The 18,719-nt window shown below is 39.4% G+C and overlaps 1 protein-coding gene across 10 annotated transcripts in view; it reads left to right on the plus strand.

Moving 5' to 3' along the window:
• The window catches only part of ELF1 (E74 like ETS transcription factor 1), a 140,775-nt gene that overhangs the window by 119,845 nt on the left and 2,211 nt on the right, over positions 1-18,719 (plus strand). For 9 of the 10 annotated variants that reach the window (XM_059684771.1, XM_059684770.1, XM_059684765.1 and 6 more), the window contains 5 exons: positions 2,554-2,661; positions 4,322-4,492; positions 7,693-7,776; positions 8,376-8,568; positions 9,713-10,162. In XM_059684771.1, coding sequence (XP_059540754.1) covers positions 2,554-2,661; positions 4,322-4,492; positions 7,693-7,776; positions 8,376-8,568; positions 9,713-10,162 — 1,006 coding nt within the window. The remainder of the gene's footprint in view (positions 1-2,553; positions 2,662-4,321; positions 4,493-7,692; positions 7,777-8,375; positions 8,569-9,712; positions 10,163-18,719) is intronic. The other variant, XM_059684772.1, reaches the window with a different exon arrangement.

The raw sequence follows: 18,719 nt of genomic DNA on the forward strand, positions 1-18,719 counted from the left end.
CCATAACCTCCCCATTGGCCCTGCCCTGAGTGTGAGAGTGGCGGTGCCCCAACCCCCTGATCGGCCCTGCTCTGTGGGTGATAGAGGGCGGTGCCCTAAACCCCTGATCCACCCTGCTCTGTGCATGATGGGGGAGCTCCCCAACCCCCTGATTGACCCTGCTCTGTGCATGACAGGGGGCAGCGCCCCAACCCCCTGATTGGCCCTGCTATGTGCGTGACGAGGTGGCGCCGCAACCTCCCCATCGACCCTGCCTTGAGTGTGACGGGGTCAGTGCCCCAACCCCCCAATCGGCCCTACCCTGAGCATGACTGAGGGTGGCATCACAACCTCCCGATCCGCCCTGCTCTGTGCATGACCAGGGGCGGCGCCCCAATCCCCCAATCGGCCCTGCTCTGAGCCCGACCAGGGGCTGCACCTAGGGATTAGGCCTGCCCTCTGCCACCTGGGAGCAGGCCTAAGCCAGCAGGTCGTTATCTCTCGAGGGGTGCCAGACTGCAAGAGGGCACAGGCCAGGCTGAGGGACCCACCCTGCCCCCCCCCCCGAGTGCACAAATTTTTGTGCACCAGGCCTCTAGTAATCTAATGGAAACGTAAACTAAATTTTACAGAGCTACTAATTTCTTGGAAATCTGGTTATATTCTTAGTAATGAAAAAGAAAATGATCTTGTTCTGGATTGAATAAGAATGGGAAGAGGACAATGTGTAAATATGTAATCTCTTTCATTTAATTGAGATAAAAGAACTTTTGCTCCTAGTACTATGTTTATATTTATTATTTACCCTTATGTAAAATTAAAAGGCTTATATTCATTGAGTTACATACTGTCAGTCCAACTCAGAATCTGAAAATTCTGAATATAAATGTGTATTCAAACTTTTAAAATTAACATGTAATTTTTATCACAATTATAGGGGGGAAATTCAGCAAGTCAGTGTAAGGGATTATGGATAATGACTATCACATTTAGGAAACTTGAATTTATCCATGAAAAAAAGGCATTTGTAGCTCTTTATTTAGTTTCTTGGTTCTGATTCTAGAGGTTAAGGGCTAAAAGCCATTCAGGGATTTATTGTGCAACTATTTTGGGCATCTGTCTGGGATGCAGAGAAATGTCAGTTATCTAGCATGTACTTGGATAAATTTTCACTTATATTTTAATATTTTTTAATAATTAAGAAAAACACTTAAAATTAAGAAAAACTTAAGAAATTAATAGTGGGGTAATTAGTGTTCTACAGTACCCACTAGAGAAGAATGGTTCCAGAAGTACCATGATTTTTAATAATGTGATTATGACTAAAACTTTTTAGAGATGGTGGCAATTCACTATAATTATAAAGGAATGAAAGAAGAGTCAGAGAATAACAGAGACCTAAGTTCATTCCAAGAGTGTTGGAATCAGTGTCAGAGGTGAAGGGGACCTAATTTTATAGTATGGAGCAGGGGTCCTCAAACTACGGTCCGCGGGCTACATGCAAATACAAATATTGTATTTGTTCCCATTTTGTTTTTTTACTTCAAAATAAGATATGTGCAGTGTGCATAGGAATTTGTTCATAGTTTTTTTTTTTAAATATAGTCCGGCCCTCCAACGGTCTGAGGGACAGTGAACTGGCCCCCTGTTTAAAAAGTTTGAGGACCCTGGTATGGAGTCTGCAGAAACAAAATGCCTTACCCAGTGACATACTAGTTTAGTAGCACACCTGGGATTTTTGCCTGCTCTCCTGAACCCTTTCTAATCAAGTCCAATGCCCATCTTATTTATTCTTTTAAAAATTTTTTCGCTTATTGATTTTAGAGAGGAAGGGAAAGAGAGACAGACATTAATTTGTTGTTCCACTTATGTATTCATTGGTTGATTCTTGTATGTGCCCTGACGAGGTTGGAACCTGTAACCTTGCCCATTGGGACAATGCTCTAACCCACTGAGCTACCCGGCCAGGTCCCTCGTCTTATTTATTTATTTTAAATATATTTTTATTGATTTCAGAGAGGAAGGGAGAGGGAGCAAGAGATAGAAACATCAATGATGAGAGAGACTCATCAATTAGCTGCCTCCTAAGCCTGCAATCCGGACATGTCCACTGACTGGGAATCGAACCTTGACCTCCTGGTTTATAGTTGATGCTCATCCACTGAGCCACACCAGCCAAGCAAAAGAGAAACTTTGATTGGTTGCCTCCCAGACTTGCCTTGACCAGGGATTAAACCTGTAACCTCAGTTGTGCCCTGACCGAGAATTGAACTTGCAACAATTTTGGTGTGCCGGATGATGCTCCAACCAACTGAGCCACCCAGCCAGGGCTTGTTTCTTTTCACCCAAAAGCCTCACATCTTGCAGATTTTTTTTTTTTTTACATCTTACAGATTTTTAAAAAAGAAATAGACAAATATTTAATAGTTATATATAGATTTATATGTTGATATAAATTGAGTATATAAGCCTAAGTATTAAGTGAATGTACCCTAGTTCAAGACATCAGAATCTATGGGTTATAGAGCAACAGGTAGCTTATACTAATTCTACTTTTCTTTCAATGTATTATAGTTGAAGCTTCCTGTCATAATGGAGATGAAACAATTGAAACTATTGAGGCTGCTGAGGCACTCCTCAATATGGATTCTCCTGACCCTATGCTGGATGAAAAACGAATAAGTGAGTGGTGATGTGTTATGATTGTTCATGTTTATAAACTTTGACAAGTTATTCTTGCTATCTCTATTAGGTGAAAAATATTTAAAAAAAAAACAGAAACTATGCTTTATACTTTTTTTGTCCCAAGGACATTTTAAGGTAAAGCACTAGTTGAGGCACCTTTGCAGAAGTGTTCAATAAAACAAGACTTTTTTCTTTTATTTTGGGAAGTAAGGCCTTTAGGAATAAAAAGTAATTTATGTAGTTGTGAAATAGCAGATTATGCAGAATTTCTTCTCTTAACCTCATTGGTGAAAGTATTAGGAAGTTTAGGATCCAAGCTATTATTATTTATTGATCTCTATAGATATTCATTAGTGAATAGGCAAACATCCATTGAAAAGTTTTCTAACACTTCATGGCATAAAATTCATTACCGCATTTGATCTGCTTTTATTTATTTATTGTGGGGGAAGCAAGGGAAAAAGGAAAATGAGTTTATGTGGAAAGCCAGCAAGCAAAGAAGATGGCGGACTAGGGTCCTAAAGAACCAACTTGAGAAAGTGCTGAATTTGGCTTCTTTTATTTCAAGGGAAGGGGGAAATCAAGGGGTGACTAATGACCACAGACATCTGGATGTCAGCAAGGGTCCGAGGGGAATGGTGAAACTTCAAATTCCGGTTGCCGAGTTCACATTCAGAGGTTCCTATAAATCTATTTTCTCAGTCAAGTTCTCCATCTGCCCCATTTTATGTCGCCACCTCTGCCACTCGACATTCTCTATGGTGTGTGGGTGGGCTCCTCATCCCACCACAAACAGTCTGATCTATCTGCTTTTAAATTCATCTTCTCTTGGGCTTTTCTGACAAGAAAGTACTTAAATTCAAAACTATTAATACTAAATCAATTCAAGATGTTTACTGGATATTCTCTATGCACACCAGTGCATTAGACAATAGTGTTTATATAAATGAACAGATATTGCCTCTTTCCTCAGTCTTACAATTTAATTTTGAAAACAGTTATTTATGTAAGTAACTACAAAAAACAAAAATAAAAGTCATGAGAGAGAGAACAATGTTTTCTGGATGGCGAGAGAACTCTAGCTGACAACTCCATAGAAAGGTTTTATGGACGGAGAGTTTTGACCTTGGCTGTAAAGGACAAATAAGCTTTTAAAGGGTAGAGGAAACAGGAAAGGGTATTCAAAGTAGAAGGAGTGGGTTGAACCAAACACACAGACGTATAAGAAAGAATCAGATGTAGATAAAAATGTTTTGGTATAGCTGAAGTGGAGATAAATTGGAAAGGTAGACTGTGGGAAGCTTCACACGGCATGCTGTGTCAATTTTCTTTTTAATTTTTGGTGTAAAGTTTTTATAGAGAAGAAGAATATGGTGAGATCAGACTTGGGTTTCAGAAGATAACTTTAGTAGCACTGTGAAGAGTGGAAAAGAGAAGCGAGAAATACTGGTGATAGGAAGTCAAGTAAGGGAGATACTGAAATAGTTTTGTCAAGCCTGTACTGGTGTAGGATATCTAATTTCAGGCAGAGGAAATAAAAAGCAGGGACTAGATTTAAAGATTTCATTTCTATTTTATTCTTTATAGAAACAGAAAATTATTTTATGAAATTATTTTGATCTGTAATACAAAGTTGATGATAATTTATTTCCATTAGATAATAATATTTTTAGTTCATCTGAAGATGACATTGTTGTTGCCCCAATCACCCATGTATCCGTCACATTAGATGGGATTCCTGAAGTGATGGAAACTCAGCAGGTTCAAGAGACATATGCACACTCACCAGGAGCCTCCTCACCAGAACAACAACCTAAGAGAAAGAAAGGTGAGTGGTTAATTTGTTTGGGGAAACAATAAAGTCTTGATGTGGAATCTAAATATAATGTTTGTTTAAGGATACTTCTAAACCAATTAAAACTTTCATAAGAAATTGAGGGTACTAAATATAAACTAAGAGGTATTTCTTCACATTAGATTTCTTTTGTAAAAAGTTAGATTATTTTATACATTTAAAATATTTGGTCTATCTTACAGAAAAGCCTCAATCTTTTATCTAAACCCCTTTTCCACACTCAGAAAGAGCTTGGAGATAGGGGCAGGTCAGCTTACTCCCACAGGACATAGTTTGGAAACCAGCAGCATAAATTCCAATATAAGATTTCAATGGGAAAAATACGAGTTGGACATCAGCAGGTAAGTAATTGAAGAAGAAAATGTTAGAATGTGTTAAAGGGAATTTTTAACTTTAGGACCATTCTTACATTTTAAAGTCTAACACTCTTTCCATTTTATTTCATTCTTGATTCTGCTCCAATTTGTTTCATATTTTAAGTTTAATATCTCGGTTAATGGCATCACTACCAGCTACCAAGTAACCTAACTTCACGAAAAAGAAGGAAAAATTCCTAGAGCCAAAAATGAAGAGGAACCCGGCTGGTTCAGTGGTTGAGTGTCTACCTATGAACCAGGAGGTCATGGTTCAATTCCCGGTCAGGGCACATGTCTGGGTTGTGGGCTTGATCCCCAGTGGGGGGCATGCAGGAGCCAGCCAATCACTGATTCTCTCTCAGCATTGATGTTTTTATCTCTCCCTCTCCCTTTCTCTCTGAAATCAATAATTTATTTTAAAAAATTAAATTTGTTGTTTTTTTTTTAAATTAAGAAGAAAATGAAAACAGTAAGAATGAGCTAGCACTGCCGCGGCTGTAAAGGGCTAAGAAGGACATGTCAGTCTTGGTATTTAGGTGGATTGGGTTTTATTGCCCTTGTAGAGGCAGATGCTTAAGTCTTGGTCCAATGCAAGATGGGTCTGGGATAGAGACCTCAGGATGTAATTTGGGTCCTTGAAAGGCTATACCCTCAAGAGAAAAACAATATGCCCATTGGCACAGACAGATATCAAGGAAGCTATGGCTCTGAGTGAAGAAATTCTTCCTTCGAAAATTCATAATCCTAGGCTTGCCTTAACCTAAGTTTACTATTAGACTAGAGGCCTGGTGCATGAAATCCATGCACAGGTAAGGTCCCTAGGCCTGGCTGGCAATCACGTTCCCCTCCTCCTCCTTCCCTTGCTCCCTCAGCTCCCTGCAGCTTCAGCTGGTCACCTTCCATATTCTGCGCCGCCCCCTGGTGTTCAGCACATGTCACAGCAAGCAATTGAATGCCCGGTCAAACTCCCGAGGGGACACTTTGCATATTAGCCTTTTATATATATAGGTTTTAAGCTACCAATATCTTTAGGATTTCCCAAACAAGTAAATTACATAAAAGTGACCCAGGCTAGCAATAACTTTGGGACATCAGACAGAAGCTCTTGTAAAATTGTTCTGGCAAATCATGCATTTAAACCAGGCTGCATGGGATTTCCTCAAATAAAACCCTGTTGAGCACTGACTAGTGTGCTTCAGGGGTTAGAGGATCAGCCCTTGCACTGAAGGATGGTGGGTTCAAATCCCAGTCAAAGGTGCGTACCTGGGTTCCAGGTTTGATCCCCGCTCCCAGTTGGGGCATGTGCAGGAGGCAACCAATCCATGTCTGTCTGTCTGTCTGTCTCTCTCTCTCTTCCTCTCTCTCTCTCTCCCTCCCCTCCTTCCTCTCTAAAAAAAAAGTCAATTAAAAAAATTCTAACCCTACCAGAGTGGCTCAGTGGTTGAGCATCAATCCATAAACCAGGAGGTCACAGTTGGATTCCCAGTTAGAGCACATGCCCAGGTTGCTGGCTCCATCCCCAGTCAGCGGCATGCAGGAGGCATCTGTTCATTGATTCTGTCATCATTGATGTTCTATCTCTCTCTCCCTCTCCCTTCCTCTCTGAAATCAAGAAAAACATTTTAAAAAGAAAGAAAATGGTATCTATCAGAAAAATACACACAGGTAAATAGGAAGCATAGAATGAGTGATAGGGATAGGAGCTAACAGAATTCTTGGCTTCTAATACTTGTTATCATTAACACAATCAGCCAGAAGTGTCTGCCTCATGAATGGGTTCTCTGCAGATGTCTGCAGTGATGGAAGTCGAGACACCTGGCTGACTAGGTTCCACATTTATACATTTGGTAGTCTTAAAAGGGTCCTGAAGAGTGACATTTTTGACCCTCTTCTCTATGACTTATGTTCACCCTTGAGAGAGTCAGCCTCAAGGATGCTGGAGTAAGATGTACTAACTAAAGTATCTAATTATGCTTGATCTTTATTGTTACTTATATACTGAATGAGACAGCATGATCATTTCCACCTAAATCACAGGCAACATTGCCAACCAATTGTGATTCAAGATAAGTGGCAAAAGAGGATTACAAGAAGGTTTTAGGGTAGTTGGTTGATCAGACTAAAGCTGCACAAAATACAGTTTAATACTACTCTTGGAATGGACATGTTTAGGGGTTGGATAATGGATAACTATAAAGTCTGTTTGCTGTAAACAGAAATATATAGAAAAATGAGATGTTTAAAAATACATAGGAAAATAAAAAAAAATTTACTTTGGTTCACCAAAATTTTGCTTCATTTATTTTTTATATCTAGAGTTTGGGGAAGTTTCCAATTTGAGAACTAACTTTGCAGAACTAACAAAGCTACTTGTCATAAATATATCAAATGGACCCAACAATATATTTAAAAGAGAGAAAAGCTAAAAATCTGCTTTTTTCTACCTTAAAAAACTTAGAAACCTATATGGATTTTTTTAGCTCAAGTTTTATCAGAATCAAGGATTTCCCCTTGAATTTTAAGAAAGCACTGTCAGTATTGTCAACTCAAAGATAAGATGCAGTATTTTAAACTTAACCTTATGTTTACAAATGAGACAAAATATCATTTTCAATGTATTTGTGATCTAACCTACATTAAAGTTATTTTTACTCAAATTATTTTTTTAGTAAATAGCACTTAAAGAGACCAATATATGTGATCTGTGTATAAAGTGGCACTTAAAATTTAGGATAAAGGACAAAACAGCATTTATAGCTAAATTGTCCACTCCCACTTTTGAGGATAAATATTTATGCAGAGCTGTTCTGCTTTCAGGGAGAAAAACTAAACCACCACGACCAGATTCTCCAGCCACTACACCAAACATATCTGTGAAGAAGAAAAACAAAGATGGGAAGGGTAAGTACTATTGTAATTTTCCTATAGTACTTATGGGTCAAATAACGTTCAGATTGCTTTAAAATGTCTGCATATTGTAAGCAGAAACTACCAACTTTCTTAACATATTAAGATGGATCTTATTGCTGTCACATGCTTATGAGATACAGTTGCCATTTTCTGTAAAGAGCATGGTTAATAATGTAGCCCAGAAATCCTTTTAAAAGATGTTCACTCACCTGTCCAAATAATCCATTCATTCATATAATAATGAGTCTTTTGGAAGAGTTCAGCCAGGTTAGGTTTTCAGTTTATAGACATTTTATTACATTGTAATTGGGGTTCTAGTATTTTAATAACTGCTTCCACATTTGAAGAAAAAATCATCTCAAAGTGCTTTCTCCCTAAGCCATGTCAAATCTAATTGGCAAGATTGCTCTGTTGAGATACCTTATGTGGGGCCAATAAAAAAATATCTGTGTTGGGCCCCAAAATTGTAATTGTTATATTATCAATACTAATGAATTACGTATTTGTATAATTACAGGTGGAACTTTTAGTTGTGTTTTGTTGTGCACTTTCAAATGAAATTTTGGTCAAAGAAATCGCTTTTGTTTCAGGAAACACAATTTATCTTTGGGAGTTTTTACTGGCACTGCTCCAGGACAAAGCTACTTGTCCTAAATATATCAAATGGACCCAGAGAGAAAAAGGCATTTTTAAATTGGTAGATTCTAAAGCAGTATCCAGGTTGTGGGGGAAGCACAAAAATAAACCTGATATGAATTACGAGACCATGGGAAGAGCTCTCAGGTATGTGAAGTTTTTGTAGTTTATTGTGTTAAGAATATAATTTTCTAAATACTAAAAAAATAGATAACTTTTAAAAAGTTAAAGAATTTTTAAAATGGTGAATCTTATTTATTGAAGTGCTAAAACCATACTGATTATAGAATCAGTGTGCATATAAATTTAAATCTTATTTCAATCTGGGAAAATGTTTGCCTTCCAAAAAAAGATCTTCATGCAAACAACAGATATTTTATTTATAAAGGGATCAGAAAATGTTAAACTATTATCACATATTATAAATTGACCACAGGCCAGACCTGTTTTGAGCCATTAAACTTAAATTCAGCACAAAATACAAATAGTGGTGATGTAGGAAGTTAGTAAGGGGTGCATTTTTAAACGTAAACCTCAGGTATGATTTGTAATATCTGAAGATAGAATAAATCTTTGCTTTAAGGATAAGATTAGACAAAATTTTCAACTAGGGTATAATATTATCCTTTAACTCACTTTAGTTTCTCTTTGGTCTTATAATTTATTCTTCAACATATACATGTATTTGAGAAAAATTTATTAAAAATAGCATGATGTGATAATTTGATAACCTTAAACTACAACTGTGTGTTTAATTACAGTTTTTTTTAACACACTTTTGCTTACTAATCTAATTTAAATTATTGACAAAATTTGAATCCCTTCTATTTGTGCATCATTAAATTTTATATAGAAAACTGAATTAAGTTTACCGAATCAGATTTAAACTGGTAGGGATGTTACAGGAAACTATGGAAGGGAAATAGTTTCTTGGGTTTGGTACTAGATTGAATTATTCCAGCCAGTTAACAGAAAGGTAGAGGAAGGAAGAAAAATGAAGGCTAGAATAATCCATATACTTTATTAACAATCCCCTAATTAAAATTGCTTTTAGATTCAGTTGGTAATAAGGACTTTTCTCTCTGTGAGTAAATGTGTGTTTTACATATATTTAGAAAATGTTTTTAATTACACTATGTTATAAAAACAGTTGCTCTTCATTTAGAAATTCTTTTCTCTTGTTTGTTTCCAACTTTAAACTTCATAATTATAAAATTCTTATTTTGGTGAATATTATTTTCATTTGTATTTAATTGAATAAAATATTGATGGAATTGTTTGCTTTGAATAGGTACTATTATCAAAGGGGTATTCTGGCAAAAGTAGAAGGCCAGCGCTTGGTGTATCAGTTTAAGGAAATGCCAAAAGATCTTATTTATATAGATGATGAGGATCCGAGTTCCAGCATAGAATCTTCAGATCCATCACTGTCAGCAACAACCACTTCAAGCAGGAACCAAGCAGGCCGATCAAGAGTATCTTCAAGTCCGGGGATAAAAGGAGGAGCCACTACAGTTCTAAAACCAGGGAATTCTAAAGCTACTAAAACCAAAGATCCTGTGGAAGTTGCACAGCCATCAGAAGTTCTGAGGACAGTGCAGCCCACACAGTCTGCATATCCTACCCAGCTCTTCCGGACTGTTCATGTAGTGCAGCCAGTACAAGCTGTCCCAGAAGGAGAAGCGGCCATAATTAGTTGTGTGCAAGATGAAACATTAAATTCTTCAGTTCAGAGTATTAGGTGAGAAAACGAAAATTTACCAGTGTGTATTAATTATGTGATGTTCCTGATCCAGAGCCATTATTTATTAAGTGGGTCTTAAAAATGATACAGAGTTCAAGCTAGAATGTTTGGTCAACAGATTGTATCAGACTTGATTGTATCAATGTTTCCTTTATTTTTACACTTTGACATTACTTGATGTTATTCTATCAATTTAAGTCTAGTCTACTATACCTTTTTATAACTGGATTAATTTATATGATAAGGGATCCACATATAAGAAAACCAGAGAATGGTTTCAGATCTATTTTCAGAGTCAGAAGCTGCAAAAATTCAACAAAAATGGACATATCATGACCTTTTGGAATGCATTGAGTTCCAAGATATAAACATTATTCCTTGGGAAAATCCTATTATGGAACAGTTAGTTCCAAAGTTCCAACAGGTAGAAAGGCCAAGAATCTAAGGTCCTCTTTTTCAGGCTTCCAGAGTGGCAGAAGTTGGCTTAATCAAATCAAATTTGCTTCATAGTCTCAGGAAAGATGTGAAGCAACAGATTGACTAAGAAAACCCTATCTGCTTCAGAGTGATCTTTTGCAGACATTTGGGGCTTGTCTTGTCTGATTTAGAATGGGGGAAATGGAGAGAGGGAGAAAATTAAGGTAATACTCCATTTTTCTCTGTCAACTTCAGTCTTATATTCCAGAATATAAATGCTGGATTTTTGTTCAATTGATCTTGAAGTAAGCAAACATTATCTAGGATCAAGATAGACTTAGGTGGTTCAGTCTTTCTTATATGGTCCATTTAAACCTTTAACATTGTGAAAATTGAATTCTTTTAAATCTTTAGTGGACTCACAAGGAATAAAAAGATCACTTTTTTCGTTTTAATTGGACAGGAATGATACATCTCTAACTGGCATTAAAGAAGTAATTATTTAGCTCTCTATTTCCTTTTAATGTTTTATTTTCCTCCAGATCTCATTGGTTACATAGTGGACCTTGAAAATGACTTCAGGTTTTCTCACTGTGCAGAATATAGCCAAACAATGCTGTAGTTAAATATTTTACCCTTTGTTCTTCCTGCGTGATCTACAATGATAATCTGCTTTGTGTTGATATTTACTGCTGTGTTGCTGAAAATTACCTGAAAGAGAAGTTGGGGTGTTTCACTGGGCTGGAAAAAGTTTAGCTACATCAGAAAGCAGGTCTAAAGCAAGTTTATTCTGTATATTTAAAAGGCTAAGTTGACTTGCCCATGAGCGATACATATAAAGCTCTCGCTGGTGCCAATTGCAAGCGTGTGTTTCAGTCTGTCATTGTCAATCGTGAATTTGGTTGAAATTCTATTATAGAGAAAGGGTGAATAGTGACATTAAAATATTTCTTCTAATTAATTTCCTTTCCATGTGCATGCATCCGTGCACCAGGCCACTAGTAAGATTATAATGGAGCTGAATTTCCTGTAAGAAATGGAAAGGATATGTGGTTCAGAAGGAATTATTTTCCTCTGGTAGCAGCGATATTTGAGGAATTTGGCAATATATTCCCATCTACTCAGAGCACCTCAATTTTGAGTGTAGATTATAGTCCAGGCAGACAGCGACTGACCTTTTACAGCACAGAGGAGCCTGTGCCCACAATACTACAACCCTCCAAATCTAGCTTGATCATATTCAGAATACACTGCTGTAAATTCTTTGTTGAGGACCTAATATCCTGTACAAGGACACAGGTCCACAGGAGCTACCTTAACAAGTATTTAGTGTCACTGACACTTTAGAAAACACTTTTTGTAATAGTGTGGAGCCAGCCTGTACCTGTGCTTCGGAAATGTTTTCAGGTTGTAATGATGAAAAGTATAGATAGGTTTTATTTTTTCCATCAGTTCAATGCCAGAGAGAGCTTTTTGTACCAAATAGGGTCATGGAACCTAAAACAAATTGTCAAAATCAAAATATTGAGTCATCAGTTCTATGCTCTTTCCATGTTAAACCTCGTGTGTGTGTGTGTGTGTGTGTGTGTGTGTGTGTGTGTGTATGTACCACAAAGATTCTTAATCTGACCACAATAGCCAAAACCACGTTGCCATGATAATCCCCTGTGTTCCTTTATCTCTTCATATTGATTTTGATTCTCGGGCCACCTTTCACTTCCTCCTGATAGTCACTATTATAGTTATCTATGCCTAACCCAGCCAATTTCTCCTCAATTTTTCCAGTCAATCCAGTCTACATCTGTGTTCATGGAGTAGCATCTACAGCTTCAGTGCTCTGTTTCTGACTCTGTTGGAAAGAAGTAGGGGAAGGGTTTGTGGGACATTATTTATACAGTCTCAGTTGTGTTCAGTAATGTCCTCAGTAATGTCCTAGGCCTTCACATTATTTCACTACTCACTCACCCAGAGCAACTTCTAGTCCTGTAAGCTCCACTCATGGTAAGTGTCCCATACAGATGTGCCATTTTATCTATGATGCCATATTTTCACTGTACCTTTCTATGTTTAGATACACAAATACTTACCATTGTGTTCAGTTGCCTATCGTATTTAGTGTATAATAATATGCAGTATATATGTTTGTAGTCTAGGAGGAATAGGCTATACCGAAAGCCCTAAGTATGTAGTAGACTGCATCATCTAGATTTATGTCAGCAATTTTCAACCTTTTTCACCTCATGGCAAACATAAACTAATTACTAAAATTCTTCAGCACACCAAAAAATACATTTATGTTGATTTGACAAAAAAAGTAATCACTTGCCCTTTTTGCTCCAAAGTGACATAAAAAAAAAACCAAAAAAACAACAACTGGTACTTATACTGGTATATAGAGATATCTGGTACCAAGAATTAACCAATCAGACACAACCTTATTATGCAACGTGACCAGTAAGATGCAACTATAGCCTGGTCAGCGTGGCTCAGTGGTTGAGTGTGGACCTACAAACCAGGAGGTCATGGTTCAGTTACTGGTCAGGGCACATGCTTGGATTGCAGGAGGCAGCCGATCAATGATTCTCTCTCATCGTTGATGTTTCTGTCTCTCTCTCCCTCTCCCTTCTCTGAAATCAATTATATATTTTTAAAGATGCAACTCTATTATATGACATATATATTTATGGTTCAAGACAGGGCATTCACACCAGAGAGCTATTGTTGTGTTAGCTGTTGTCATTTTTTTATTTGATAATCTAAGGGGAAAGAGGTCAGTGTCCCTGATTAAATAGCCAGGTATTGCATGTTTTAAAAACCCTTGTGGGCTCTGGCTGGGTAGCTTACCTGGTTATAATGTTGTCCTGATATGCCAAGGTTGCAGGTTTGATCCCTGCTCAGGGCACATATGAGAAGCAAACAATGAATGTGTAAATAGTGGAACAACAAGTCAATGTTTCTTTCTCTCTTCTTTCCTCTCTCTAAAAATCAATCAATAAATTAAAAAATTAAAAAGTTATTGAGACACACAGTGGCACATCAGTTGAAAATCTAATCTATGATGTTCACATGACAACATCGACTAATGATGCATTTCTCAGAATGTGTATCCCTGTCAAGTTTGAGGAATTTTAAAATACCAGTATCTATCCGCTGGTTATAAGAAGCTTAGATTTTTAAAAAGTAGTTAACTATAATATAACCTGTTTATTTTTATTTTTTAATTTATCTTTACTATTGAAAGTATTACATATGGTCCTCTTTTTTTCCTCCCATCAACCCCTTCTGTCTTGCACTCGCCTCCGCCTCAGGCCTTCACCACACTATTGTTTTTTAAATAATATAATTTCACCAGACACAACTGACAGCTTAATCATTAACTAAGAAAAATATTAGAAATTCCTGTGGTAGAGGCAGAGCTGCCTCAAACAGATTGTCAAACTGCAGCGAGAAGGCCGGGGAGGGTTGGGGGGCAGAAGGTAGGGGGGTAAGAGATCAACTAAAGGACTTGTATGGATGCATATAAGCATAACCAATGGACATAAGACACTGGGGGATAGGGGAGGCTAGGGGACTGTCTAGGGCGGGGGGATAAAATGGACACATATGTAATACCCTTTGTAATACTTTAAGCAATAAATAAAAAAAATAAAAAAAGAAAACTAGACTTGCCCTTAAACAAGAAATTGTAGCACGTAGGAAAAAATAAAACAGAGCAAAATCAAAAAAAAAAAATTCCTGTGGTTGAGAAAAGGTACATAATATTTTATCCTTTAATCACTGAATTTTTTCTTAGTGAAAATTGTTTTAGAATTTGCCTAAATAAACCAATATATTTTCATTGTAGATAAGTATATTTTCTGGCAGATGGCAGTCAGGTATTTCAATATAGGAACATTTTTTTTTCTAATATGAACAAAGTCTAGTATTAGCCTTGATTAGCAATATGGAAAATTTTCAAGTACATTATTGCTTGTGCCACACCTAAGAGAGGGAAGGAGGAAGGGAAGAGGTGTGTAGTAAAGTGTTATAACTGTCCACAGCCTTAATAGATAAAATAGTAAATATTCATCTTTAGCTAAAGCTATTCGAGGACTTTGGAAATGACAGTGTGTTGTAATGGTCAAGAACATAGGCTATGCAGTCGGATGGCTTTTTATCTAACTGGTCACCTTAGACAAACTATTCAATCTCTGTGCATTATTTCCATATGTAAAATAGGATAGTACTCACAGAGCTGCAAGGCTATATATATTTATAGACACAATTGGTATGCTTACTATATGCCAAGTACTATTTTATCAATATGTACATGTACATAAACTCTTAATATGGGAAGCCTTAAAAAAAATGATATCTGACTATATAGGGTCAGGTACCATGCATAGGCTCAGATTTCACACAAGCTTTCCTGATTCAGGTGGACAGGGGGAGAAGGGAGGCACAGTGCATTTTGGAAACGTTTCCTGGCTCCTAAAGTTTTTCTGTATTCTTCTGAGTCATCCCTGCCTGCCCAATAATATTAGTACATCTGGCCTTGATTCTTTGCCACACCCTCCCCACCTATGAAATATTCATTACCCAACTTATATTCTCTTCTACCTCTGTTCTTCACAAGAGCTGCTAATATCCTGCTGTAGACTAATCCTGACCATGGTGACTTTGGTGGCAGTATGAACTTGGGAATCGGTCATCTTACCTATATGGGTGGGGTCTAAGTCACCCTGTGTATTTGTACTTCCTTTGAACTTCTGAGTTGCACTGAGTCTTCTTTTCACCTTTCTACCTAGCACATTTGTTTTTTACTCCACAATTTCATTTCTCACGTATGTGGCAGGCCACATGACTGTAATTTACTAAAATTTATCTGTAATAAGCTGGTAATAGTTAACTTGGTTTATGGGGACTAATCTAGCTGTTAACCAATTGAAGTAGCAATAATCTATCTTTTGTAAAATAGCTTTATAGAATTCAAAAGAAAGACAGTTGAGGTCCAGATGCTGAGTTTTTTCAATTGCATTTGTTTTTTATTAACAGTGACCATTACTATAAATTTCACATCTGTGAACTTTTAAAATTAGATTGACTCAACATCATTTATGTCCTTCTTTATTCAATAAGTGGGATTCATAACCTTACACAAAATGGATTTTATGTTAAATTGTACTTTTATGACTGCATTTTGTGACAATTATTTGAATCAAAAAACTGGTAAAATCCATGTCTATTTATTTTGCCAAAGCTTGGCTTTATTTTTTGTTCTCTCTGCCAGCCTAAAGAACCCTCACAAGTTAATTACAGTAATGATTTGTTATATGTAATATAGAGGTCCAGTGCACAGATTCATGCACCAGTGGGGTCCCTCGGCCTGGCCTGCAGGGATCGGGTTGAAACCAATCTCCTGGTCCGGGGTGCAGGTGAAGCAGATTTGGGGCAACAGTGCCCAGCAGCAACCTAACCCATGGCTGATTCCCTGAGGAATCTGGCTCCCTCCTCTACTGGTTGGAGCATCTGCCCCCTGGTGGTCATTGCACATCATAGCTACCATGCAAACAGTTGCTTAGGCTTTTATATATAGAGACTAGAGGCCTGGTGCACGAAATTCATGCACAAGTGTGTGTTTGTGTGTGTGTGTGTGTGTGTCCCTCAGCCCAGCCTGCACCCTCTCCAATCTGGGACCCCTCCAGGACTGCTGGCTCCCCACTGCTCGCCTTCCTGCCTGATTGCCCTTAATCGCTTCTGCCTGCCAGCCTGATCACCCCCTAATCACTCCCCTGCCAGCCTGATCAACACCTAACTGCTCCCCGGCCGGCCCGGTTACCCCTAACTGCCCTCCCCTGCCGGCCTGATTGCCCCCAACTGTCCTCCCTTTCAGGCCTGGTCCCCTCCCAACTTCCCTCTCCTGCCAGCCATTTTGTGGCAGCCATCTTGTGTCCACATGGAGGTGGCCATCTTGTGTTGGAGTAATGGTCAATTTGCATATTACCGCTTTATTAGCTAGGACTAGTGGCCTGGTGCATGAAATTTGTGTACCGAGGGGGGGTGTCCCTCAGCCCAGCCTGCACCCTGTTTAATCTGGGACCCCTCAAAGGATGTCCTACTGCTGGTTTACAGGGACCGGGCCTAAACCGGCAGTCAGACATCCCTCTCACAATCCAGGACTGCTGGCTCCTAACCACTCGCCTGCCTGCCTGATTGCCCCTAACCACTCTGCCTGCTGGCCTGCTTGCCCCCAAATGACCCTCCCCGCCAGCCTGATCACCCCCAACTGCCCCCCTGACTGCCCGCTTGACCCCACCTTCCCTCCCCACTGGTCTGCTTGCCCCCAATTGCCCCCTGCTGGCCAGCTCGCTCCAAATTGCCCCCCCCCCGCTGTCCTGATCACCTCCAACTGACCCCCACTGATGGCCTGCTTGCTCCCAACTGGTCCCCCTGCTGGTCTGCTTACCCACAACGGCCCAGCCTTCCACCAGCCTGATCACCCACAACTGCCCTCCCCTCTTGGCCTCTAACTGCCTCTACCTCAGCCCCGCCACCATGGCTTTGTCCAGAAGAACGTCTGGAAGGTCTCCTGGAAGGTCTCCCAGTCTAATTAGCATATTACTCTTTTATTAATATAGATAAAGGCCTGGTGCACGGTGGGGGCCGGCTGGTTTGCCCTGAAGGGTGTCCCGGATCAGGGTGGGGGTCTCGCTGGGGTGCTTGGCCAGCCTGGGTGAGGGGCTGAGGGCTGTTTTCAGGCTCGCCACACTCCCTTCAGGCTGGGGGTCCCCACTGGGTTGCCTGGCCAGCCTGGGTGAGGGGCTAATGGCTGTTTGCAGGCTGGTCAAGCCCCCCAGCGGGGACCCTCATCCCATGATGAGGGGCTGATGGCCATTTTCAGGCTACCCACACCCCCTTCGGGGGGGGGCGGTGTCCTGCTGGGGTGCCTGGCCAGCCTGGGTGAGGGTCTGATGGCCGTTTTCAGGCTGGCTACGCCTCCTGGTGACCCAAGCTCCCAGCATCTTTTTTTTTTTATTTTCCCCAGCCCCTCCTTGAGTGGAGGCCTGGGCAGCCTGGAAGGAGGTATCTGAAATTTTTTTATCGTCTATAATTGATACTTTGTAGCCTTGAGCGGAGCCCAGGGCAGGCGGGAAGCTTGGCTTTCTCCATCGCCGGGGGCAACCCAAGCCTCCTGCTCTCTCCAGCTCCTGGCCGCTGTCATCTTAGTTGGGTTAATTTGCATACTTGCTCCTGTTTGGCTGGTGGGTGTAGTGGATTGGCAGAGTGATGGTTAATTTGCATGTTTCTCTTTTATTAGTGTAGATGATAGGAACTTAAAATTCATCTGATAATTCTTTTTTTATTTTTTTTATTTTTTTTATGCTGGCTCCTTCTCATTTATTTTCCAGTTAGTGCAAGGCACATGGTTAGGGGGTGTTAGGCAGGCTTGCATGTGGCTTGAGTAGTAAAGAGTGGGCCTCTCTCAACTTCCTTTTTGGTGTTTTGCTGTTTTGATATAAAAGAACCCAACTCCTGCTGCTTGCTGCAGCCAGCCTAGTGTATGCCCTGATTAAATAGCCAGGTATTGCAAGGTAGGGTGAGAGGAAGGGGGATGGATCAGGAGGGGGAGGGGCTCCAAGAGCCTAGCGCCTCTGGAAGTCTGGTGGCTGGTGGTGGCCACTCAGGTGGAAACGGACGGGACCTGCCGATGGAGGAAGGGACTGCGGAAGATTGGCTGGCCATGGGAGGTTGGGTGTGGGAGTGCACTGACCACCGGGGGCAGCTCCTGCGTTGCGCATCTGCACTGACAGTGGTCAGTGCACGTCATAGTGACTGGATGACCGGTTGTTCAGTCATAATGGTTGCTTAGGCTTTTATATATAGAGATGAAGTTTGGTAATTATAGATGAGCACTTTGATGATGTTATTCTTCAAATATTAAAATAATGAGAGTGATTTATACATTTGTTTTAAAATTCCTAATTTTATTTCAAGCAGTTCACCCATAAATTTCTTGCCAAACGTTTTGACATCTTCCTCCTTCCCCAACAAAATTGTTTTCCTATTTGTGTTAATGTGGCACTTTGTAGGCATTTTGTAGCACTTTTTTTTTTTACAAGATGCTTTCATAGTTAATGGCCTGAATTTAACTATTTAA

This window comes from Myotis daubentonii, chromosome 2 (assembly GCF_963259705.1).
Source record: "Myotis daubentonii chromosome 2, mMyoDau2.1, whole genome shotgun sequence".
Lineage (NCBI taxonomy): Eukaryota > Metazoa > Chordata > Mammalia > Chiroptera > Vespertilionidae > Myotis > Myotis daubentonii.